At 40.6% G+C, this 26,963-nt stretch overlaps 1 protein-coding gene across 1 annotated transcript in view; it reads right to left on the bottom strand.

The window, feature by feature from the left end:
- The window catches only part of LRP1 (LDL receptor related protein 1), a 321,802-nt gene that overhangs the window by 179,573 nt on the left and 115,266 nt on the right, over nucleotides 1-26,963 (bottom strand). The window contains exons 5-7 of the mRNA XM_083357102.1: nucleotides 22,610-22,729; nucleotides 19,774-19,902; nucleotides 18,542-18,805 (exon numbers count right to left, since the gene is read on the bottom strand). Coding sequence (XP_083213228.1) covers nucleotides 18,542-18,805; nucleotides 19,774-19,902; nucleotides 22,610-22,729 — 513 coding nt within the window. The remainder of the gene's footprint in view (nucleotides 1-18,541; nucleotides 18,806-19,773; nucleotides 19,903-22,609; nucleotides 22,730-26,963) is intronic.

Here is a 26,963-nt window from a genome sequence, read left to right as displayed (position 1 = left end):
TCACAATAATGAATAGTCTGTACCAACACATGAACCTACTTACACCTAACAGGTCCATTTTAACTCTATATTGTTTATATCAGGAGTCTCCAAACTTGGCAATTTTAAGACGTGTGGACTTCAATTTCCAGAATTCCTCAGCCAGCCATGCTTGCTGGGGCAATCTGGAAATTGAAGTCCACAAGTCTTAAAGTTGCCATCTTTGGATACCCCTAGTTTATACCATCTTTTTCCATAGGATGTCCATTCCCATCCCCCTCCCCACCCACCCAATTTTGTTAATTTAGCAATGTTTGCAATACAAGGTTTGTGATAAATACTCTGGCCCAAGAAATCCAAAGTGTCTTAGAAGGTTACCCCATTCCATTTTACAAATGGTGTCTCTGTAAGGTAAATAGGTCCTTGGTCAACCACTGAATTCAAAATCAACCATTCACTACACCACACCGGATTGAGGCTGAAGATTGTGTCTTGTGGAACTGTACAACAACCCAATTGGAAAGTACCCAAGGACTTTCCGTTCCATCCCCTGTTCTGAGACAGAACATTTTATTCCAGCATTCCACAACAGACATTTGCCAAGCCTTTCTCTAGAAATCTGTTACGAAAAATTATGCCACAGTTTTCCTAATTAGTTAATTCAGTAGCTCCATTTAGGCCACATTTCTTCAGGGGAGAATTTGGGAAAGGTCCAGCTTTAGGAATTGATGACTGACCCTACCAATTAAGGGGGGAAACGTTGCATTGCTGAAAAATAGGACAGCAGGTAGGGTTAGGAAACGAGGGTCAAGAGAGTGCAGTTGGCTTTAACTTTGGGCCAAATTCATTTGTTCTTATCTTTCTACATACCTACAAAAACTACATTTGTTTCAGGAAGAGAGCAAAGGGACTTCTGCATCCAGCAAATAAACATGAGGGAAGCTAAATCAGAACCAAGTTGTGTGCTGCACATTAAATAAGCTCTCAGAAACTTTTGGACTGGGGAGAAAAGCAAAAAAACCAGCACTATCAGAGGACAACTCCCTCTACCACATCCATTTTTTTTAATCCTCTCACATTTTCTGAGTCCAAATATAGCAGTAATTCAACTTCTCCCCAAATTAGGCTCCAAAAGCCACAGCTTTGAAACAAAGGAGCAAATGATAGAGACGTAGCACAGAACTAGGAGAATCGGCTTCACTCCCTGAAGCAAAAGAGCTTCAGTCACTAGTATTACCAAATTCCTTAAAAATAAAGCTACTTTAGCTAAGGTTGGTTTTAGTGAGGGAAAGAAAATTGGGATTAAGGCTAAGACCAACTTGCCAGAACAGTGAATGGAAAATTAATGTGAACGTCACTGCAGTCCAAAAACTGGAATATTGCCTAATTTGATTTAACAGGACTTTTTTTTTAAAAAAAAAGTCGTGGAAAAATTTAAATCTGGCTACCATTTTCTGCTTTAAAATGTTTTCAGTTGTGAGAAATGTAACCGATGTCTACTTAACAAGAAAATGTGTTTTAGGCAACGTACGTGAAACACATGAAATGAACTCATTTGCTAAAGGAATTCATTATTTCCATATTTCAGGGAAGGGAAGGAAAAAGGCTTGAAATCTTGCCCAGAGAGAGACTCGCATTTGTCTCTGTCTGTAGCAGTCAAATGCAACAGGGAAGGGCCATCCTTAGGGGCCGCTTATCTGCTGGAAAAATCCATTGATGGAAAATTAAATTCAGAAAGGGTGGGGGCCAAAGAGGAGAGCACAAGAGCTGATGTGTGCAAGCATACCAGTCAACTCTTTCTGTTATTATAACATTCTTGCATGAATCTATTGTGGGCTGTGAGGTTTCCATTTTCCTGGAATCCTGGGATTTGGGGGCTGTCTAACACCCCATGTGATGTAACCCCAAGCATTTTCACTATGCTCCCTTCACACCCCCCACACACACACCTCTTTGCATGATAAAAACACAGGAGCCAGGCCTGCAATTGGCTTTGCAGAAACACAGCCTGTGCACCTCCTCTTTCCTCCCTTGAGAAAGAAAACATGCTTTCCTTGAGGTGCATGCCACAAAGAATTGAGCAACAGAATAATACTGGGGAAGGAATCTTTTAGTTAAGTCAGGGGGGGGGAAAGGCTTTGTCACAATCAGAAAGACATTTGCGCACACAAAGAGCGGGGCATAAGGATGCATCCACAGCACATGCGTGTATATGTATTGTTTGGAGGGTTTTGCTTTTTTTTTCAATTCAAAAACTGCTTTATTAAATACAATAAAAAAAGAAAATTTGAGCAATACATAGTTATAAAAAGGAAAGCTAGTCAACATCCCACCCAAACCTGCAGATAAGAGAATATATGCAAATGTCCATGTGCGTATAGTATATGCATAGTAGTACATATACAGTTTTTAAGCCATTGATTCTTGCAAGACCCACACTATCACTCAAATGTATACATGAGAGCACATGGACAGATGAACATTTGATACTTACGTATGAAATTTATGACACATGCAAGATACTCTATAAGCAGAATTATGTTAATCATGCCATTAATATGCAAGACTGCACACATATAGCTGTGATCTTGAATAATCTTTCAGCTACATAATTGACACATGGCTTTTGAACAGATTTCCAACACGCTATGGAGTCTTTTTGCATCACAAAATTGAGGGTATACCTAGATGGCAATTTTTAATCACTTTTTATAGTAAGTATCTTTTATAAAGCCTAGTCTCCTCACAGAATTATAGTCCCAGGATTCCTGGAAAGATGAAATAATTAAATTACTATAATTATTCATAGAGCATATATGTTGGCCCTATTCTCCCTCCCTCTACCTCTTTTAAGATAGTCTTGATGGTAGGGCTAAGAATCATTCAAAACATTTGTCCCAGATATAAGAAGGGTTAAAAGAGTATAAACAGCAGATCAAATTGCCAATTGCGCTCATTTTGTTGCCAAGTTAATTAAAGTCAGGACCCTTTCTTAGCTGACAACATAATGCAGCCTAGAGGGAAAAGGAACCATTTTCAGGACAAAGGGGAAAGCTGTGTTTAAATTTCTCAATTCATTCTTTGACACATATGGATGTGCATGCAAGCATGCACACACATACCACATGTTCTGAATATGAGAGTTTTCCATTTATTGGTACCAGAAGTGGTTAGTTGCGAGTGAATTTGAGTTTTCCAGACATATTTATTTGGAAAGATACCACTTGCCTTACTGTTTGGGAAGACATTTTAATGGGGCTAGATTGTTTGCTTTTAGGACTTGGAAGTGCAAGCTAAATAAAAAATCCTGCTTATTTTTCTTTGGACTCCACTGGCTTTCTCCGTCTGATGCCAAAAAAAAGAAAAAGCAGGAAAACAAGGGGAATGGGACGGTAGAAGATCATTTTCAGCGGACATTTCCCAGAAACCTTGGAAAATTTGTCTCGGATGGAGTAGCAGACAGCATTCCAACACCCACAGCTGGGAACCTGGACTACAAAAACCACAGCGTTACAAAGAAACAACACAGAACCAATTCAAATACACAGGGGAAGAAGGGGGAGGCAGAGACACATATTCCTGTTTGTTCACACATTACAATCCCATCTCAGAATATGTGGAAGTTCCTTGCTACAAAATAAAAAAAAATAATTTTAAAAAATCTTTGATACTGGCCCTTGGAAAACTGACATGCTAGGAAAAACCAGTCTAGCAGCCCCTCTTTCTGAATGTGATCTTTCCTTTTGCAATGCTTGCAATGAAAAGGCCTAATAAAAAGAAACCAGATTGCTCAAGCAAATCATTGGGACCATATGTTTTGGATCAAGTCATCTTTTCCTGACCTCAAAGATGCTGATCAGCTGAACTCAGAGCATGGAGCAAGACCCGTGTATAGAATCTCCTCCAGGCAAACATTTGAGTAAATCAAGCACAAGCCCATCCACTTCCTGACTCATGAAAAGAGGAGCCTTTGTATTCCAGTCATTCCTAACCTACTCATCCAAAACCTGAAATTTATACATACACACACACACACAGGTTTTTGTTTTTGGTGTTCTCCTGGTTGTTGTTGTTGTAGGATTGTGTTGTTGTTTTTTCATTTTAGATTTTTTGGGGGAGGGTTCTTTGAGTCAAGTCTGGACTCCTGATGCCTGCCTGGACAACTCCCTGCAGTTCTTGGCAAGATTTTATAGGTTTTGCTATTTCCTCCTCCCTACAGCTGAGTCAGTAGTGGGAATCAGCCGGTTCGTACCACTTCGGCAGAACCGGTAGCTAATTTTTCGTTGCCCGGGCCCAGAATGGACTTCCGGAAGTGGCATCCACACAGAGAACCGGCTGTTCACATATTTGAATCCCACCGCTGAGCTGAGTGTGTATGACTGTCCCAAAGTCATCCAGCTGGCTTTGAGGATAAGGCAGAACTAAAACTCACAGTCTCCTGGTTTCTAGCCTGGTGCTTTACTTATTCCACACTGGCTCTCATATACCAAACCAGCCTCCTCCCAAACACGACAGGCTAGGTAGGATTTTAATCTCCGGGTGAGATTCAAGGTGCTGGTGATGACCTATAAAGCCCTGAATGGCTTGGGTCCGGGATATCTGAGGGAACACCTGCTGCCGGCATCAAGTTCCCTTCGTCCTGTGCGCTCCCACAGGGAGGGTCTCCTCAGGGTGCCGTCGATAAAAGACTGTCGGCGGATAACCCCCAGGGGGAGGGCCTTCTCTGTGGACCAGCTCCCCGTGGAGCTTAGGACCGCCCCCGACCTTCGCACATTCCGCCGGGATCTTTGCACATTCCGCCGGGACCTGAAGACCTGGCTCTTTGAGCTCTCCGGCCCAGGCTGACACTTTTTAATTGGGTTTTTTTAAATTTGGGATGATTTAATCTTTTCTTAACTGTTCTTAACTTTTGTATTGGTTTTGTTTTTTAAATACCCTGTAAACCTCCCTGAGTCCTTCGGGAAAGGGCGGTATATAAATCTAATAAAAATAAAAAAATAAAAATAAAAAAAATTCTTCCTTTTAGGAGGCCAGGTAAGGGGCTGACTCCACATTAATTTCCAGCAGCGAAAGGTATTTATCATGCTGCTTCAATGTTTCACAACATGTACTTTGATGAATTGGCACTGTTTAAAAACAGTTTTGTGCCGTTAGTATTCTTAGTATATTTTATGGATATTTTGGTGATTTATACTAGGTTTCTTCACACTGAAGAAAGCCCTGAAACATTCTTTAAAATACCATCTGAATTGTGCTAAACACTCAAGATACAAAGCAAATTAAACTATACGCCACCCAGCTGTTTCATGCCAATATGAGAGGAGAGTAATACCAGCTTTATGATGCAGGTTTATCAATGAGAAATCATTCTAGTTTTTGAACACATCTCAAATACGTGTAACAGTCATTCAGAATAAATACTTGACTGTTTTTATTTTTGTTAGCACAGTTTATACTTGCTGAACACGACTGCCTTGCAATCAATATTCAATAAAAAATTTCCCCTCTTGTTTGTGGAAAAATAAGAAGAGAGATAACTTTTCTTTATGCATTTTTTTCAGGACGTTATTTACCAAAAGTTTAGAAAGAGTTTCATTAGCTGATTACAAGTAGTTCTAGACTTACATTTGAGCTCCAAATTGTTAACGAGATAGTGAAGTGGATTTTGCCCCATTTCATGACCTTTCTGACCACAGCAACGTGAATCACTGCAGTTTTTAGGTTAGTAATATGGTTAAGGGAAGCTGCGTCCCCATTGGCTTTCCTTGCCAGAGGGTTGCAAGGGGGGGTCACATGACCCTGGGACACTAAGCAAATGGTTGGAAGTCCAGGGCTACCGTATACTCATACGCACATATGCCTCCACGCAGACACAGGAGAATATTATGGTATATATAACAAAATGCAGTTTGTACTGATGCATCTCATTTCCTCCTAGAGCAGACATGTCAAACACAAGGCCCGGGGGCCGGATCCGGCCCGTGAAGTGGTTTCATGTGGCCCACGAAGCCATCCTGGAAACAGTGAGGGAATGGCCCCCACTGCCTTGGCCCTGGCCCAGAGACCCTCCTTCTGCCAGAGACCCTCAGATCTGTCCCACTCCTGCCCAGGCCCCCATAGGCACCCTTGATGCGAACAATGTAGAGCTGGCCACGCCCACCCAGTAGGCCATACGCACTCTAGCCACGCCCACCCAGTAGGCCACACCCACCCTGGCCATACCCACCCGGCCCCTTGAGGGCAACCGCAATGCTGATGCGGCCCTCAATGAAATTGAGTTTGACACCCCTGTCCTAGAGAACCATTGCTGTTGTTTCCTTTTTACTTAACAACACTTTTCTGCCTTACCTAAACTCTGTTAGGTTTTATGAGATAACTAAACTCTAGGCTAGGCTCTAGTTTTGATTAAATGCATGCTAGACTTCCAATGGGACAGCAAAGAATGGACAAGGGTTAATGAAGCTGCCCCTGAGTTCGGTAAACAGGATTTAGCAGCCATCATGATTCAGAACTGGAATAGAAAGCCTGCCTTAAACAAGAGGTATATATAGAAGAGAATGTGGTATTCTAGAAGTGGTCACTATACAGGGGTACAAAGCCTGCCCACTTTGCGTTCCGCAACTTTGTGTTCTCTACAAGATTCCAGAATTCCAATGCCCTGGACTACCTCAAAGCCATTCACAACATTTTGGAGAGTTTATTTGAAAAGTTCGATGCGCCTGTGAATGAAGCTTGGTTGATGTTCAGTTTCTACAAGTTCTGCACTATAATGACTGAGATGTTGTTATTTCAAAAATTCAGGAACACCAACCAGGTATACCTCCTCAACAAACTCCTCTGAATAACAGAAGGATTTCTTATCAGCTGCATCTCCCCCACCTGACTGTTCCTCTCCTGGCTCAACTCTTCAATGGCTTGCAAACCGTCTCTTGGCCCCTAGCCGGAGGCTGACAAAAAGGAAGTAGCTTCAGCCAGGCATCAGTTAGGATTCTTATCCTGTCTTGACTCAGTGGAGAAAGAATGGAAGGTAAATAGTTTTCAGGTGAGGGTTAGGTTGCATTAGTTTTTTTAAAGGGCTGGAGGGAATTGGAGCAAATTCTGCTGCAATTTCTCCACCTTCCATATTGCTAGTCGTCTTCGACTTCTCATTTATCCAATTATGTAAATGCACAAGCAAAATCATAACTTTACATGTATACTGAGTGACTGTGATTATACTAGCAGTAAAGCGATGTAGTGAAATAAGCCATCCAAGAAACATTTAAAATAATAATTGTGGTTTAGTGAAACAAGCTACCTGCATAAAAACTGTGGATTGAAACTGATTTATTTAACCAAACTATCTGTAAGAGTAATCACATTGTCCCTGAGATAATGGCATTGTGGCTAAATTGAAGTTATTTTTTAACAAGAGAAAGAAAGAATCCAGTTTTCCTAGAGCCACATTTATGGTACAGACCAAGAGGGACCACATGGTAAATGTAGAAGCTAGATTAGGGGGATTTGGCTCATTTAATGAGCAGCGCAAAATAAACAATATAAAATGTAACCATATTGCTAAATTTTCAAGACTACTTATCAAAGAAAGACATGTTTTTTCCCACCAATTCGCCTCCAGCTAAAGTGTTCCCATCTTAATTATAATGACTTAAGGCAGGATTCCTCCCCCCAAAAATATTTTTTTTGTCATTATGAGGCTTATGGTGCACACCTTGCTCCCTCTGAAAGAAAATATGAATAAAACTGAGCCAGTGTTTCATGTCTTCTGTGAGTTCAGAAAATGAAGGCTTTTGTTCTCAGGATCCTACCTGCAAGAAAATCTTCACAGTATGGGACTAGCAAAAAAGGTAAACCCATGCAGGGCGACCTATCTGATAGTTCAGATTACTTTCACAAAAGCCCCAGGCTGATATCTGAGGGCACAGGAGTCTATATATACACAGGGCATTCCCACCTTTTTATTCTGCGCAACTTAATATAAATGCATTTGTATTCTCTTGCTATATATCCTCCTTTAAAGCATGGAGTTAAGAAGCAGACACATGATGCACCACTGTGCTACTGTTGTTCAGTACCACTGCTGTAAGTGACTGTAAATGCAAGGCAATTGTCAAATGCCCAAAATGCAATCATGTGATCATAGGGTGTACAACCACCAAAACTCCAGAACCAGATCCTACCAGATCCTAAATATTTGGGGAGGTCCCTTGGAACTTCAAATGGTTGCTTAGCAACAGATTATTCAGCAAGGGCTATCTGTAGGAATTTCTGGAAGGTCATATTTACTAACTTATATTCATATTGATTTTTTATCAGTTTTTGGCATGACTTTACTCCAAGAATTATGAAATCCAGTTTGAGGAGATAATAATTCTCTGTTAGAATCTCAAGGCCTCTGTTTCCAAGGAGACTGACTGACGTTTAATCAGCACAAGCCTATACTCCATATGTATCGTTTGGAGAAATCCATTTCTCATCTTAAGCAAATGGAGGTGCCCTGGCCGGTTCAATTGATATTCAACAATGATGCATTTACTATCCAAGAAAAGAAGCAGTTGATAGGGAGCAAAATCCAACAGTCCACAAGAAGCAACCGAACCAGAGTTTCAAAGATAGCGTCTAACTTCTCTAACAGACCAGAATTGTGATGGTTATAGCAAGCCACTGTGTGTGTCCCTGGATTTTAACCTATTTCCGTAAAACATGAAATAATATGTTCTGTCTGAAAATTACGTGTTTAAGATATAATATTTTGATGGTTCTTATTCAAATATGGTTTGGGACTCATCAAATCTCTAACTAGCACTGGAAGACATCCATTTAGGAGAGGCTAAGTTAATGCTACAGTACAAAGATTTTTCTTGGCTTTGCTACTTCATCCAAAAGAAAGCTGAAAAATAACGTTTTCTTGGTCTCGGGAATTTCAACTTTTTTTGGTCACTGCAGAGAAGTCATTCCACATTCTGAAACAATCAATGGCCCCTGGTACCTCTCCCCTCCCTCAAGTGGGGAACCACCAGCAGCTTCTTCCAAGTAGATTGAAATGGAAATGAAACTAGTTCAATACATACATTGGAAAGGAAAACTTTTTTTTTTTGGTGTGAGCTTTCCTGTTTGATCTACGGAAATGAAAGATCAGTAAAGACAGCAAACTAAGCCCCCAGATAAGCACGGGTAATACCCGTTTTATTATTTCTTTCCTTAGAGTACAAAGGCAGATGCAATGCTTTAGGAAGAAATATTTGGGGATGTTTACCCAGCCGCTGAAATACAAAATTGGAAATCAAGTTCAACTCCTTTCTCGGGAATCTAAATTAAAGCATTCATAATCCATGGGGATGCTCTATAAAATCCTTGGCTAAATCAAGATATATTCTGTCCACCACATTCTCTCAATCTGACTGAAGATGGGCGGAAAGCATTTATTCCTCTCATTATCTTCTGCTCTGCCTCGGAAACTCTCTCATCTCACTTCTACTTAAGAGAAAGCCAGACTGCCTGTAGGACCTTGGGACTAGGAAAGTAAATATAAATCATTTTAAAATCCATGCTCCACAAATAAAGCAAAAGCATTCAGCAAGTCCAGTAGTTCTAATGAAAAAGGACAAAAAGAAGACAGGAGTAGCATATGGACCAAATATCTACTGTACATTCCTGAATTAGATCCAAAGCTAAGATAAAATGGTTCCAAACAGCTAGTGAAAAAAAGTTATCCATAAAACAGCATCAACAGAGAATAGCAAATTTAAGGAAACGCCAAAATACCAAGCTATGAGAAGCCAAGAAGGAAAACTGAACATCATTTAGCAATTCTTTATGCCTTTTAATTGTCTGTGCCTTTTAATGAAAATACGCTTCACGCGTTAAGAATCAAGCTTAGGATTCCCAGAAGGGGAAAAAATACTGTTGAGGCAGTTTATGCATAGAAGCGAACAATGAAAAGAAATCACTTGGGTAAAACTGGAACACAAACAAGGTTTTACTGTCTGGACTACTCAGTCCTGAGCCAAGGACCTTTAACTTTCTGCTGGCAAGTGTAAAGCCTTCCATTTTAATCCAGAAATTGGAGGATATCTGCCAGCGACATTCCAGTTGTTGTTGTTTTTTAAAAAAAACTTTTCGATAGTTCAGAAATAGCAAGTAATTTTGAAAATTCATTATAAAAGGCTTCCCTCAAAGGGCAAGGTATAGGAATGGATAGATAGCTCAGCCGAAGAGCATCAATCAAAGAGCATCAGTTCCCTAAAACAATCTGAAGCATCTTTAAGGAGATCTTTCAAAACCCCTGAAGAGTCACTGCTTACCGGTGTACTTTAATTTTGGAAAAGTGGATTCCTCCTAAATGCCCACCAGACAAATCTCATAATTCACAGTTGTAGCTATATGTATTTAAAGAAATGGGATTGAGGAAATGGTGGATGCTATTACTGTTAATTTCACTAAATTGTTCATATTTTTTAAAAGTCTGTGTTATGAATAAAGGAGCAAAATAGCTGCAAGAAAGCAGCTTTCCTCATTCCCAAATAATGGGGTAAAAAAATAAAGGAAGACTACAGCCAAATTACATCTTCCTGCCCTGGGAATATTTTTTCTATTTTTAGGAAACATCCTCTGTAACCAACTGTCTAGTTAATATACAAAACGATTCCAGTGAGATCTGGCTGCTTTCCAATTACATAGTAACTGCTTGCTCTCTTCAGTTTTAATAAATAATTAGATATTAGTAGCAACAGATTTTGCCATAGAAGCCAATTCTCCAATGAGGACAATCTCAAACAAGCACCTGAGTTAAGATAAGTCATTGCACATAATGGGTTATTTCTAGCACGAAAGCCCTATGGCTTCCAAAGATCTCATTGTTCTGGGAGAGGCAAGGTACATCTTAAGTCACAAGCCATAGCTTACTCAGCCTCACCACTTCTGATCAGCAGGTTGCCTGATATTGGGCACATCTATTATTTGAATGTGGGAAGGAAGCCGAAGGTGGTTTGAGAAGGGTTAACAATATCTACAAAATTCCAATTCCCTTCAACCATAATTAAAAGACTGCAATTCCCAGAGTACAATTTAAAACTAACTTGTCTCAAGGCAACCTTAATGTCCAGAGAAAGGATAGATTTCTCCACAGCCAAATCAGCAAAGAGGTTAGAAGCTACTGTATATAACATTGCTTACCAACAGCAAGGATAGGGAATGCTATCTGCCATTCACAAAATGACTTTTAAGAAGTCCTTTCGTGTCACCTTTGGTGAAATAGCAAGAGTGTGAGGTTAGAACAAGCTCTTTCAATCCCACCAGCTTATCACTGGTGACTTTGGACCAGCCAATGTAGCTCAGCCACAATCTACCCTATCGATTCGAGTACCTTCATAGGCGGGATTTGAATTTTACAGAAGGAGAATTCAAGCTATCAATCTATAAGGAGAGTTTTTGAATATTACAAGCATTTGAGTGGACAAATTTCAGGAAGCATGCCTGAGCTGGGTAATAATTTGGAAGTGTAAAAAGACAAAATGTTAATGTAATGCCTGCTAGTTACGGTACATTAGCCAAATTTACTTAGACCAAAGCATTTACCATTTCCCAAATGAAAAATTGTAACTTCCTGTATTTTCCTTTTTTAAAAAAAAAAATTCAACGCACATTTAGCATTGCCTATAAACCAGCTCACTGTCACTCCTAGTGCTACTGAGCAGCATCCATGGAGAGGATGTCAAAATCTGTAACACTGAGGATGCAATGTTGTGATAAAAGCCCTACTTTCTTGCACTAATGTTGGATGTACAGAAGCAGGCTGTCACACTTGCATCTTGCAGTATTTAACACACACACACACACACACACACACACAAACTAGAAAAAATGGTGATAATTTCAACCAAGCCAAGCTTTGCTAAATTGGGTAGTTTAAGGCTTTAATTTGGCTAAGGCCTATAGATATACCTATGATATCAAGCATACCAATAAAAAAGGATGAGATAACCAAAACAAAAAAAATCACTTTGGTCCTGCACAGGGCAATTTCTTCTAGTAAATAAGCTAAAATTTGGAAATATGCAACACACTGACGGTGCAATCTTGATGTATGGGAAAGTTAACTGTAGGAGCAACTACTAGCTAACTGCTTGAGTAGTAATATCAGAGGGATATATCTAGTTACATATAGGTGCTGTCACAAATCAGCTAATTCATCATCTCAGAAGAAACTGGCTAGCCTTGGGACAAGACAGCAAATACTGTAATTCTCGTGATGTAGAATGGAATGTTGAAGCGCTGAGACCATTGTGATTGCTACAGAAAGACCTGACCTCACTTGCATTTTTATTCTTACAGACTTCACAGAGCAAAGGCAGACGTGTCATTCATACAGGGTGTTTGATTTGTCAAGGCCTGAATAATCCGCACACTTTCCTAAGCGTAGTGATGTATCTGCAACGTAGCAATGCTATCTTCTGAGCCTATTTCTCAAAAATCTGTATTACAAAATTTGCTTTTCCAATCAAAAAGGAAGATTCAACATATACTCTAGATCAGGGGTGTCAAACTGCTGGCCGGTTTCATTATACCCACCCCATTGCCGGCAATGCAAAAAGAGTTACGACACGTCATGTGATGTCGCGAATTTGACACCGGTAGATAAAAATAGTACTGCCTTTATCACTATTATTTCAATTTCCTACTTTGTTTTCTGCCTGCTGCCCTTTTCTCTTGAATTTAAGTGGGAACCAAACAGTACTGCCCTTATCACTTAAAATTCTGGGAGTTGAAATTCACAAATTTTAAAGTTGCCAAGGTTGGGCACCCTTGACGTAGATGTAATATGACCTGCACAAGTGAAATATTGTAACAAAAAGTAAGCCAGATTCTACAACATAATGATGACACATGACGACTTGGTGGCTTTTGATCAGGGCCTCACTTACCCCACTTTATTCTCTCTATCACTAGTGTCTTCTTTACGTACTATAATAGCTAACTAAAACATCAGTTCTTGGGGCATTTTAAAAGAGCTTCCAAACATGAAATCAAAAAGCAATCAGATAGTACAAAAAAGATATCTTTATTTCTTCCTATCTCTTCATTGTCTACCAATTCTATTCCACACTATTCTCCCACTCATCCAGGTGTTGCTATTTTGTCTTTGTTCTTTCTCAAGAACAAAGGAACTGTTACTTGGAGGAATAAAGACCATGAAGATGGAGCTTGATACCATTCAAGTAGAGATAATCGTGGAACATCGTATGTTATTCTTCAAAACATGGGGGGGAAAAAGCTTAGCGTTTACGTGTTCTTCCAACTGCATTTCCCACTGTGAAGTCACAAATGCATTGCAAAGACTGACATCTAATGCTACTGCAGCCTTTCTGCTTAGGGATCTGCGTATGACCTATCAGTTCATTCCACTTTAACATCAGTCAGCAGCTGGGGGAATATGGCTATTCCAAATAAATAAGAAAATAACTAGTAATTCCTCGATCAGGAAGCATGCTTGTAGCTTTTCTCTTAAAACTCAACCTAACCTTTCAATATCTCAAGATGCTAGGCCAGGGCTTTTCAACCAGTGGTACGGGTACCACCTGTGGTACATTGGCACCTGGCAGGTGGTACACGACCATCCTAGAAAAGTGGTAGCGGGGGAGGGCAATGAGCTGAACTGGTGGCAGCACCGCAGAAGCCTGAGCGAGAGATGGCTGGAGCTGCAGGGCTGTCCAGGCTCAGCGGAAGCACCAGGATCAGTGCTTCTTCGGGGCTGTCAGGGCTCAGTGGAAGCGCCAGGATCAGCGCCAGGATCCAGCTGGAGCTCAGCGCTGATCCTGGCGCTTCTGAGCACAGAAGAAGCACCGATCAGCTGGAATGTTTTTTTTTTGTGGAGTTAAAGTAGTTTTCTTCCCATGCATCTTTTTTTATTCATTACATACATATGTTAATTTTCCAAACAACGTGTGAGCTGAGTTCATAATCTATTAATACATATACAAATTTCACTCTTTGGTTTTCTTCTCCAACCAATTATAAAATAGATTCCAGCTTTCATAGTATTCCGTTTCTTCTTTGTCTTTTAATCTCATAGTTAATCTGTCCATTTCTGCACATTCCAGTATCTTCTTTATTAATTCCTCTTCTGATGGTACTCGTTCATTTTCCCAGCATTGTGCATAGCTTATTCTTGCTGCATTTATAATATGTAAAACCAAGTATGCATTTTGTTTATTAGTCTTTTTTGGTAACATACCTAATAAAAATAGTTCAGGATTAAATATTACATGTTCTCCTAGTATATTTTCTAGCCAAGTATGTATTTTCCTCCAGTAAGCTTTCACTTTATCACATGTCCACCAGGTATGATAATATGTACCTATATTATGTTTAATAATTTTTTAAAAACATTTTTAAACATTTTTGCTAATCTATGACGGTCACAGTGTCCCAGGTTCATGTGAAATTACCAAAACCTGCTGCAACAATCCAGCAGATGGGGGGAATAAAAACCAAACAGCCCCCGCCCCCACTGCCAATCCTCAACAGAAATGCTCACATCAATGAAAACCTTGGACAGGAGGAAGAGCGCCGCCGGGCGGGCAGGCAGGTGTCTTGCTTGGCTGTGGCTTGGGGGGCACTTTTTCAGTGCCATTGTAAGCAAAATGTTGTAGGTCGAGGACTACCTGTACTTCATCACTTTTTTCCTTTTTTTGTCATCAAATTTTTGATACCTTGCTAGGTGACTGGTGGTACTCATATGTTGCCATATCCTAAAAGTGGTACAATGGGTGAAAAGGTTGAAAAGCCCTATGCTAGGCAACAGCCCAGCACAGCCGGTATCCTATGGGTATGCACAAGGACATATTTGTATTCATCCTGGTCATCTGCAACTTAAGACGTTGTCACCATTCAATGATCCTTTTCAATGTTTTGTCACTAACCACCTAAAGGAACTGGAAGTAAGTCATTGCCATCTCTTCTTTCAGATTTAAAGGTTCCACATTATTTTTGCTTGGCAGAAGAATGATAGGAGACAGCTGTAGGAGACAGCTGTTGGAGGTGGGCATATTTCTCTGTCTTAATCCAATTTCTTCTAAAAATTAAGAATAAACCTGAAAACCTGCTACCAATTCTTAAAACAGTACAATATGCAAAGAACCAAGGGCATGTTCACAGCCCACTGTTAATAGTTTGGGGGTAACTTTAAACTGCCATGTCTGTTTCAATTGAAGAAACAAATCCAAGGTGAATTTTCAAAGCAGGAACTAGGAAAGGGCAAATTGTGTTAACATAAATCAATACTGAGTCCTTAGAATACAAGCATACTGACAAATTTCTGCAGAAACTCTACAGATATTAAAACATGAATCTTGCTGGGCTGGACCCAAGATCTATCCCATTTACAAGAACAGATTCCCAGGTGGTCTCCCATCTGACAGAAAGCCACCACCCAAACTGAATGAATGGGAGAGATATAATCTATGAAAGAAATCCACATGGCCCTCAGTTTCTATCTCCACAAAGCTGAGCTAGAGAAGTGAATGGAATACAGTAAAGAGAGCAGTACAAAGAGAATTCAGGCTTAAGCCACAGCTATTGGCAACAACGTAGATTCCTCTTTTGCTAAGGCCCCTTCCTTGGCTGCCTGCTATGAAAAAAGATCAAGCCAAAATAATTAGCAATGTTTCCTTATAGCATGAGATTCCGGAAAAACACAACCACAATCTGCACTTCTTATTCCATATGAATCATCCTGATTTCCAAATGACTTGAGATTTTATTTCTCAATCACCATCTCCAAGTTGAGAAAGAGTGTCTATTTCGCCAAAAGTTAAAATAATAAGCAAAAGCAATACATGGATGTCACTTGAGCAACCCGAACATTAATAAGTGATGTCTCTGAAATTACACAATTTCTTGGGGGGGGGGGGGAAGAGAAGAAAAGGCTGAAGAGAAAGGGGTGGCAATGTCACTAGAGGGAGATTGAGAGTATGCAACATACCAATGGAAAAGTACATAACATATTTTAAAATCATGTATATGAAGAATAATTCAGCAAATTAAAGTCTTAGCTTTGCCATAGATTTCCTGGAAAATGAGTGACCAACAATTTAGGCAGAGCTGCCCAAAATTTTCTGAAATTTGGCCTCATTCCTAAACTATTCTACTATTAAGAGGAAGGTAAGATAAACTAGTTTAATTTAAATGTGCTAAGTTTTTTTGTATGGAATATATGTAGAACCTTGGTAGATTAAAGATGCCAGATGTGGCATGGGATACTAATACATACCCTGGCATTAGAATAGGTACACAGTTTTATGGGTATATCATTGACTTTTTCTGTGGATGGATTTAGGAGGAATAACTTTACTATCAATTCTTCTAGGTCACTGGCTTCCTAACACAACATGACAATGAAGGAATGAGACTGCAATTGTTCTTTAAATATGGACCCGGGGGATCCATATGAACTCACCCCTGTCCAAGTGTCTCCCAATCCTCACGTCATTGAGAACTTCAGACAAAAAAAGATGCATTGTCAAAAGGAGGCCCAGTGCATCACACATCAAACTCCATTTAAAAACCAAGAGAGTGGAGGGGGGAAGGGGGGAGGGAAGGGGGGAGGGAAGAGGTAGGGGGGAGGTAGGGAGGGGAGGGGGGAGGGGGATGGGGGTTTTTAATGGAAAATTGTATTGTAAAACTTTTCAATAAAAATAAAAAAAAAACCAAGAGAGTGAACTAGGCTTCTATCTATTCCTTTAAGAACCTATTTTAATCTTCTGCTTGCTTCTCTTTTTCTGCCCAATAATACTTTATGATAAATTATAGGATGCTGTGAATTAACTTGTTTTCCTGAATATAGTGTAAGAAAGTTGGCTTGACCCAAAAGTTACCCTTCCCAATGCAATAGCTATAAAAAAGAAAATTCAGACATCGGTGGTGGCTCAGCACTTTTATTTTTATCCACTCTTAAATGGATTTAAGTTGCTGGGCACTGCAGTCCTAGCAAGTAAACATACCACATTCAGAGTATTCCGTATATACACCAGCCCACAGTTTGGTATCCACCTGTTGGTCTACACATGTCAGAATTGTCAAAGAAGATATGGAGGCCTTGTTGCTCCAGATTCAGGGACCATCAAATCTGTGCACATCCTTTTCAAGAAGAAATACTATCAATGTCTAAAAATAAATAAAACTAAACTAAAAATGAATAAAATGAAGAATCCAAAGACTCCATCCAATCCTTGGAGATATAGTATGGAACAGGGGTCCTCAACTCCTGGTCCTTGGCCCGGTGCCAGGCCACAGCCCATTTGGAACCAGGCCACAGAGGTTGCATTTGTGAAAGTGGTAGATGCACAAAACCATCCCCCCCTCCCCGACGCCAATGCTGCCTCCACCAGTCCGCCGAGCCAGAAAGGTTGGGGACTGCTTGGTAATTTTGTCAGCTTTTTGTTATACTGGGCCACACTGTGTGATCTTCTCACACATACATTTTGGAAGCTCTCATTCAGAATATATTTACTCTGAAAACCAGTTTATATTTCTTTTCAGTTCTTCTTTATGTTCATCTCTTAGTTGTACCCTTTAACAAAATAATAATCTAAAAATGTGTCCTTTTATATCCCAGTCCACGTTATATACTTTACCCAGTGAATGAGACGAGGAGCACAAGTAAATTTACTCAGACATGATTGAGAGGTTGAACTGGTAGTTATTTACATCATGGTATAGACCTGTCAAGGTCTAGAATTCCCTAATCCCAGCTCTAGATTAAAAATTATGGATGTCCACTCGGCTACAGTTATTTCCTTGGTTCTCATAATCCTCAGCTTAAATATTGCATTATAGTTTAACCAGGCATGAGTTTTAAATTAAAAAAATAAAGGCCAGAACATTCTGATAACATAAAAAGATTAAGAATTCTTTATGATTAAGAATATTGATCCCCTGTTGACTGTTTTCCAATCTTTGCAGAGGAGATTTCTTCATTATAAAACATAAGTATGCTAATAGCTTGAGGTCTATGAACATATATTTCCCAAATGCTTCCCCTTTTGCCTCTCTGATTCATTTCAGTTGCGATAAAATAAACATTATGTTTTTAGCTTCGTGTAAAGCTCTGTTAAAAGTTTTGCCAACCAGGGAGATGCAATCCTATGATTTTTGGCCAGATGGTACAGGAGCCATAGGATTCTCTGGTGCTCCCTGTCCCCAGGTGGAGATTAACAGAGAGTGAGGTTGCTAAGAGATCCTTTTCCAGATCTGTCCAGCAATAGAAAGAGTGAGAAGAAGGATTTCTGTAGGAAGATCAGGAGCAGGTAAAGGAGGCTGTAAGGTTATCATATCCAAAATACTTTTCTTCCACAACCATATCCCTGGAATCAGAAAATCTACAACAACTGGCATCAACCAACAACTATTACATTAAAAAAAGAATTTTTTAAAAAAATCAACTGTATTACCTCTTTCTTTAAAGTCAACTAGCCCTTTGTACCTTAAGCATCAGATATTTCTCCCTTAAGAACAAACTGTAATTCTGTTTGGTAGTATTGAAATAGAATAAACTTCTACTTACGATGCAAGTTGAGAGAGATGTTGATAGTCCATTCCTCGACAAACCCTTTGAGGTTAGGGATTTTGGCACATTTGAGAACAGTCTGGGGGGAGCTGTCACCCACATGGATCCAGCAGACTGTGTCCTCTATGTAGTTGAAATCCATGGCAGTAGTTTGTTTGGTGCTGGTTGGGCTGATGTTAGAGACAGGCCCGCCGTTCAGGTAGGTAGCCATGATGTTCTGAGAATTGGCAATGAGGAGGATGGGCGGTCGTTCTACTGGTTCTGAGAAGAAAAGAAAATCCAGCAGAGAAGCGTGATTAAGGGAAGGCAGTGGTGTAGCGTGGGTTGTCAGCACCCGGGGCAAGGCAAGTAATTTGCACCCCCTAACCCATGGATTTTAGTACTCGGGTCTGCACTGTCCCTCCCCCAGATAGTCCCTCGCTCTCTCTCCGCAGTGCACCGCACGCCTGGCACCCCCCCTCCACAGTGGGCAGCGACCCGGCGGCTCGGATCGGATTTGCACAGCCAGCACTGCAGTGAGAGAGAGTGAGTGAGCCAGTCAGGGGCAGAGAGCTGCGAGTGCGAGCATGCCCCCCCAGATGTTGCGGCCGGTGCGGCCGGCCCCCCCTGCACCCCCCACGCTACACCACTGAGGGAAGGTCACATCTTTCTTCAGAGAGATACACAGGACAAACTTCCCAAATTGCTTGCAAAGGAAACCTCAAAGTAACACAAACACCAACAATTGTGTGTACCGGAGGAGTTCTTTTCAGCAACATTAAGAAGACAACCGACAAAATCTATGCGGAGACCTTTTAAGCAAGGGAGATAAGAAGAAGAAAAATCTGCTGTGCTTCCTATCTCAAATTAAAAGGAGTGCACAAAAGAAGCACAAACCGGCTACTTGTGCTTCTTACAGAAAACAGCCAATCACTTCAAAATGGGGGCCCATTTCTATCAAGCCAACTTCATTCAAGGGAGTAAAATTCAAGATCTCAGGAGTACGGAGCATTTCATGTTATTAACATTTTCAAAGTATCTGAAGAATTATTATTTTTTTAAATCGTGCAGTAAATTTTTCCTACAGAAAACCAACAGAAAATAGCTGCATTTTCACCACGCACACATATCTGTGAGAAACCGAGTGCGCTATCAAATGGTGCTTCGGCACTTAAAAATAGAAAACACTTTGCAAAGTGGCAGCCATTTCCTACAAGATATTCAACCAGGAATAAAAAGAAACGATGTACCGTTCTTGGCTTTGCAAGATTTGTGATCGGGCTGGAGCAGATACCCTTCTACGCAACTGCATGTGTAGGCACCATCATGGTTAGTGCAGGTTTGGCTACAGGTACCGTAAATAGAACACTCATCAAAATCTGTTGGAAAGAGGGGAGAAAGGACAATTAAAGAAATACTTATTTTAGTTACTGTATTTCCTACAATTTTCACACCACCTAATCCAACAGTACTCAAAGCAGCTTACAAAAAAATAAAAATGCTGAATAATAGTAGCAGTGGCAGTGGCAGGCTTTGTCTGTTAGATTTGTATCCCACCTTTTCTGCAGAATATCAAGATGGCAAACATAGCACACCTTGCTCCAATTCCCCTGCAGCAACAGCCACTTGTCATTGAGTGTATATGGGATTGCACTCCCCTGACTAAGCTGGTGTGCGGTTTGGGGCTCGCCCTGGACTCACAGTTCCTGCTCAAGGAGCAGTTGGCAGCTTTTGTCTTGTGCACCAGCTGCAAACTTTCTTGGACCGGGAGGTCTTGCTCACGGTTATTCACCTCCTAGTTTGGATTTATTTATTTATTTATTTAAATTCCATTTATATCCCGCCCTTCTCCGAAGACTCAGGGCGGCTTACAAGCTTAGCAGTAGCCTTCATTCTATGTATATGCCTGCTTATTAGGGCTTTCACACACCCCCCCAAGCGGCATTATTACAAAGTCAGCTTAATTGCCCCCAACAATCTGGGTCCTCATTTTACCTACCTCGGAAGGATGGAAGGCTGAGTCAACCTTGAGCCTGGTGGGACTCGAACCTGCACTAATTGCAGGCAGCTGGTGTTACTTAAGGAGGCATTAGCCCACTGCTCCACCAAGGCAATGCCCTTTACATGGGCAATGCCCTTTACATGGGCTGCCTTTGAAGACCCCTTGAAAGTTACAACTAGTCCAGAATACAGTGGCATGGGTTATATTGGGTGTTCATACATTCATCCATGTTATACCTCAGTACAATGTAGGAGCCGTGGTGGCACAATGGTTAGAATGCAGTATTGCAGACTGACTATGCCCACAGCCAGGAGTTCGATCTTGACTGGCTCAAGGTTGACTCAGCCTTCCACCCTTCTAAGGTCGTTAAAATGAGGACAGGTAAAATGGGGGCAATGTGCTGACATTGTAATCAGCCCAGAAATTACTGAAAAGCACTATGAAGTGGTATATAAGTGGTATATAAGTGCTAGTGCTATTGCTACATTTTATAGTGTGAGGTGCACTGGTTCCCCTTTCCCTTTTGTGTGCAATTTAAGGTGCTTATTATCACCTTTAAAAGTCATTTTTTTCTTGCATCTTGTCATTTTTAAATCCACTTTCAAATCAGTTTTATTCTTGTCAGATAAAACTTGTTCTTCTTCCATAACATTTTTAAACATAGTCTGTGTTTAAAAGGTAGATACTCTTAAAATTAATTCTTGCATTCAACATTCACAGTATCCTTCAATGTATCCAATATTACAATATTTTGCTTCATTCTGTATTTACAAGTCCAGTTTAAGTGATCTTCTACTTTAATTCTTTCTAGTTCCTTCTAGTTCCCTCTAGTGTCCTATTTTTAAAGTCTTACTTTATTATTTCTTTTTAAAGAATTCAAAATAAAAGCATTTTCCCATGAAAATGATTATTTATAATTAATTCCAAAATCTTATTTCAACTGTATCTGCCCCCTTAGTATATCTATAGCTTTCTAAAATCAAACTTTTGATCACCCTTTTGCTGTTTATTTAAAAAATTAAGACTTTAAACGTAGTTAAAATTTATGTTGGTATGAATTGATGGAAATTCACCGGGTGCTGTAAAACAGGTCACCAACCTTTGTCAGTTGGTGGACCAGAGGAAAGGGGAGGGGAGAAGCATTTTACATGTGTGCATGCACACGGGGCCATGAGCACGCACGTGCCGCAAATGGGGTGGGGCATGATACTCACTAGCCCTGCCCCGTTCTTGTATGGTGCAGTGCCTTGTTTCTGTGCCCCGCAGTGCAGCAGCGGACATTTTTGCACCTTGGAGCATGGCAGTGACCTGTTTTTGCACCCCATGGTGCAGTGGCGCCCTGTTTTCACACCCCGCGGCGTGCCGGCGGCCCATTTTCACACTCTGAGGCGCAGCGGCAGCCTGTTTTTACTCCCCATGGCACAGCATCCTATTTTTACACCTCGTGGCCGCAGCACTAGCACTAGTGAAGAGGTGTACGTGCGCACACATGCACACTGGCCAGCCTGTCCTGCGACCCGGATGCCAGCAGGACACAGCCCACTACCAGGCAAGTGGCCCACAGGTTGAGGGCCCCTGCTGTAAACCTGTCAATCCAAAGATTCCTAACAGTTGAAAAGCAGTTAACAAGCCATTTCCCAAAGTGATTAGAAAAGGAAGTATGTGAACCCAATGCCTTTTCAAACCATGTTGACCAAGATTTGAGAGCTCTAAACCCTCTGGAGACTGCTAACTCACAATCACTTCTCAAGAAGCAACTGTATGGAGTACTTGTGGGCAATCGGAAGTTTTCTCCTTGTCCAGAGAGGAATTACTGAAGAGGCAGTATACTTGCTGGCTCTTCCTTCTGCCATGGTCAACAGCCCTGATTTTTGTGGAACATCTTCAGTCCACTATTTCTTCCACAGAAGTCAATTGCATCTCTCACGTTTTCAAGATGGGTTGTAATAGGGAAAATCTCTGAATAAGCATCTTAAAAATTGCCACAATCAATTTATCACTGTTCTTACCCATGAAGGGAGAGTTTATGCATGAGGTCTAAGGAAACCCAGAAAATGTAGCCTATCTGCTCATTTTTCACTTACCTTTGCAACTTTTCCCATCTTCAGCTACCTGGGAGGAACTGTTACAATAGCATGTTGGTCCATTCAGAGTTGGGACACAATGGTGTTGGCAGCCCATACTTGAACAGTTTGCCAGAAGCTCTAAAAAGGAGGAGAAGGAGGAGGAGAAGTAGTATCAGTTAGAGGAATAGAAGGAAATTAAAGTTTTCAGCAAACTTACTACTATACATCCATTCCTCTTTTGCATTAATATTCACAACCGGCAAGAAAGTTCTTCAAGAAATTCCAAAGAAATTCCCTCAGCTACTGTAAAACCTCTTCAGGTTCATCTTAAAGTCCTGCTAACTGTGACACAAAAATGTCTTACTATTTTTACAGAATATACGTGCCACGTTCCTATGATTTGTTGAGGTTGCTGCTGCCATGCCCTCTCCCCTCTGGTTGCTGGTCACTGCCCAGCTTGGCCGTTGCCTTAGGCTAGAGGAGAAAAAGGATACCTGGTGTGTTCATAAAATGCCTGACCTACTCCTTGCTCAGGCATTCTTCAGGCACTACAAGGGCTCCTTATTAACACTGATACAGCTGGTCTTCTGGAGGGACAATAGATTCATTTAATGTTCTTTTAAAAAAAACTAATAAACCTGTGAGGTTTTTTTTTAAGGTGTTGGTTAACTTAAACTAGAAAAGAGTGCCGGTTCTGTCCCATCTAAATGGATTAAAGATTTCCTATTGCTTCTCCTAACTAGGGTTTTTTTATGGCCATTCTTTCTCTTGTTTTAATTTTTGGAAGTGGAAGTATGGTCCCTCTGCCTCCTCTTATACCATTTTGCACACGCCATGGGATAGGTTCCAGGTGCAGCTGATTGCAAACATTTGCTGTCAGCATTGCCATCCAGCAAACTTACCAGCTTGAATATTTGGAAACTGAGTGAAATTAACAAGAGTTACATTAAGAAAAGAGTCTCTCTCCTAATCAGGTGATTGAAAGACTAGGAAACCTCTATCCAAAGACAGTCCAGCTAACGGGATCGTGGGGTGTAAGATAACCAGAATGAAATAGGAGGAAGCCTCAAAGGATCTCTGTCTGGAATCCTTCAGCCGTCAATCCTTTTTACCCCACTGGCTTGTCAGCTGGACTCTTCTGGATATAGATCTACCAGTTTTCCAGAAGACCAACTAGCTAGCAAAGCCAAAGAAATTCCTATGCTTGAATTATCTCTAGTAAAACTGTAAGAAAAGGGCAACTCACAAGTCTTATTACTAAGGCAAATTAGAGTTCAGCCATCAGGGTACCACAAATTATGCCAGCACAATTTTTCTGAGGACTCGAGAACGAGAGGAATGCACAGTAACACAACTGTGTGGTAGAGGCCCTTCTGTGACTTGTTTTGCATGTATATTGCACAATGCAATATTCAGGAAAAGCTTTGCTTCTACGCAGCACGTTCACTAAAAGTAATTCAGATTCAACTGCAATGTCAGTTTGTGTTCATACACTTCAGCTACACCATTCTTCATTTGAATCATTCTTATTCAAAAATAATGCAACTACGCTATCTATTTGCTATGGAGTCCTTATGTAAATTCTTGTACTACTGATTTCTCTGCATTTCTTACATTTATGGTTTTTAAAACAGATTTTTAATGAAGAAAGTCACCAGGATAACAACTCAAGCAGCCCACCTCTGGCTGATGAAGATTAATCAATCAGTTAATGAAATAATCAGTCCAACACTTGTTTTCTATACCAATTTTATCAGATTACCCATATTTTCCAATTTGACCCTCTTCTAATTAGAATATGCATGAAAACTCCTCATTTATTTAGATATTCCTTTACTCATTCATTCTGACATTCAACTCTGAGGCATGCCAGTCACTATCCTGAAATTAACATTGTATTACCGGTATGCTTCACCCTTGTAGTATCAGCCATGGGATGATTACATATTCTCTTTTAGAATTTCTCAGGGAAATTTCCTACGTCTCCTACCCAACACTATTTATTTTAAGAGTTGGATCAAGATAGGGCTTGAAAGATTATGGGGGTTTTGAAATATCCCCAGCAATGTGTCTCCTTGAGCAATGCAGTGATTTCATGATGTCCCAACAACACTGAGGATTCACCTCTAGAAAACTGAGGTCAAAAAGTCTTGAGTATCAGCCAAACGGACATTTGAAGGAGGCAGTGGCTACAGCAAAGTTGCCCTTGATATGTCTGGATTCCATGGTTAATTGCTACTAATGACTGCAATATATGTTTCCATCTGTCTGGCGGTTCCCCTGACACAAAGGGTAGACAAAGTGGGACCAATAATGAACTCTCCAAACAGGTCTTTCCTTTCTATTGTCCAAGAATCCATAACAATTCCAGATTCCAACAAAGACAATTGAGGAGTGTTCACACAGAATGTAGAGATTGGTCCACCAAAGTATGTAAGTGTTATACCTTCTTCCAGAATATAATAGCACAAAGTCAGAAAGATGCAAATAAAAAGCTGAGAAAAATGAGAAGTTGTAAAGGTAAAGGTAAAGGTTCCCCCACACATGCGTGCTAGTCGTTTCCGACTCTAGGGGGCGGTGCTCATCTCCATTTCAAAGCCGAAGAGCCAGCACTTGTCCGAGGACGTCTCCATGGTTATGTGGCCGGCATGACTAGACGCGAAAGGCGCACGGAACGCTGTTACCTTCCCACCGTAGTGGTCCCTATTTTTCTACTTGCATTTTTTACGTGCTTTCGAACTGCTAGGGTGGCAGAAGCTGGTACGAGTAACAGGCGCTCACTCTGCTACGCGGCACTCGGGATTTGACCCGCCAAACTGCCGACCTTCTGATCGACAAGCTCAGCGTCCTAACCCACTGAGCCACCGCGTCCGAGAGGGCCTTTTTTTTCTCCAGACTGAAAGCCCAGTTCTATTCTCTGACATTATATATTCTCAAGCAACATGGGGCTGAATCTGGGCTCAGCAATTTTTCAATTATTAGGGGCTATTTCATGCTTAAAAGATGTCCAATGACTGTTCAGAAAGACCATCCCTTTTTTTTCCTCCATTCATTTTTGGAAGAGGGGAGTTTCTTACTGATGGGGATGGCACCAGTAGGACACAAAACCACTTTAATCCCATCTTCAATTACTGTCACATGCTCTGAAATACTGCCACTGAAATTTGATGGCAAAAGGATTGAACTTTAGTGACACAATTTCAGATTGCCTTCATAAGGATAGAGTGGTTGAATAATTCGACTCCCCAAGGGCTTCTACTGCTATTTCCACTGATGTTTCAAGGTAAGGTAAATTAGGGTAAAGGTTCCAATCTATTTAGAATTTGTAACTAAATTTAAGCAGACCAATCATGGGGGTATTTAAGGTCTGCTAAAGGAACACTGGGAATCAAATGCAGCCCAAAGATTGCCCACCCTAGATTAAGTAAGTATGACCTAATTTGATATAAATTGTCAATCCTAAGTTTCTGCAGTGCACCAAAAAAGAAATGGATATGCAATTATTCAGAAGTTCTGGTTTCTTTGTTTTTTGGTGAACTGCACTAAAAGCAACATGCTGCCCATGAACTTGCATTTAAAGAAACAATGAGGTGCTTGATAGCCCTACCTATAAAATTTTCCTGCTACCTTCTCAATCTGCAATTGAGGCTGAACCCTGAATAGGAATGATGCCAGGGCATTTTTATCAACTTTTACCTGAATGCTATTATTTATTAGATTAGAAAAGACAAAGCTCCTGGTCATATGGCGGTTTCTAGTTCTGTTCAAGGGAACACAAGTCGAGATACCTAGCATATCTTTTGATCTATGTCCTAGATCAGGAGTAGGCAACCTCGGCTCTTTTATGACTCGTGGACTTCAACTCATAAAAGAGCCGAGGTTGCCTACCCCTGTCCTAGATCAAAAGAAGAAAAGGTTTAGCAGTATGGCAAAGTATGTAGCCTAATCCTTTGCATGAGTTTTACTCTGTTCAAATTTACAGTGCCTAAGGTATAGTAAGTTCACTTCTACTGCATTGATAATATCTGTCTGTCTTCACTTCAAAGGGACCTTCACAGGACCTTCCATTGTTAAGTAATAAGATACAACAGCAACTACTTAAATGGCCAGCAAGTCTCCTTACTCCTTGGGCAAGTTTATCCATGTGTGAACTTCCCAAAACAGCACAAAGTATATACTTGTCAGGCAAAGGGCAAGCTTTAAGTCCTATTTATGTGAGCATTACTGGAGCTCATACTAAGAAAAGACTGCTGTATCCTCCTTTGAATAAGTCTTGGTTTTACTACTGAATTCCAAGTCTCTCAGTTTAGCAGGACTTACTTTTTCTTCCTTGGACTTTTATATTATATCTCCAAAATCCACTACATGAGCT

This window comes from Vipera ursinii (assembly GCF_947247035.1).
Source record: "Vipera ursinii genome assembly, chromosome: 2".
Lineage (NCBI taxonomy): Eukaryota > Metazoa > Chordata > Lepidosauria > Squamata > Viperidae > Vipera > Vipera ursinii.
Note: the sequence above shows the minus strand (reverse complement) of the source record. Positions and strands in the feature narration are given on the sequence as shown.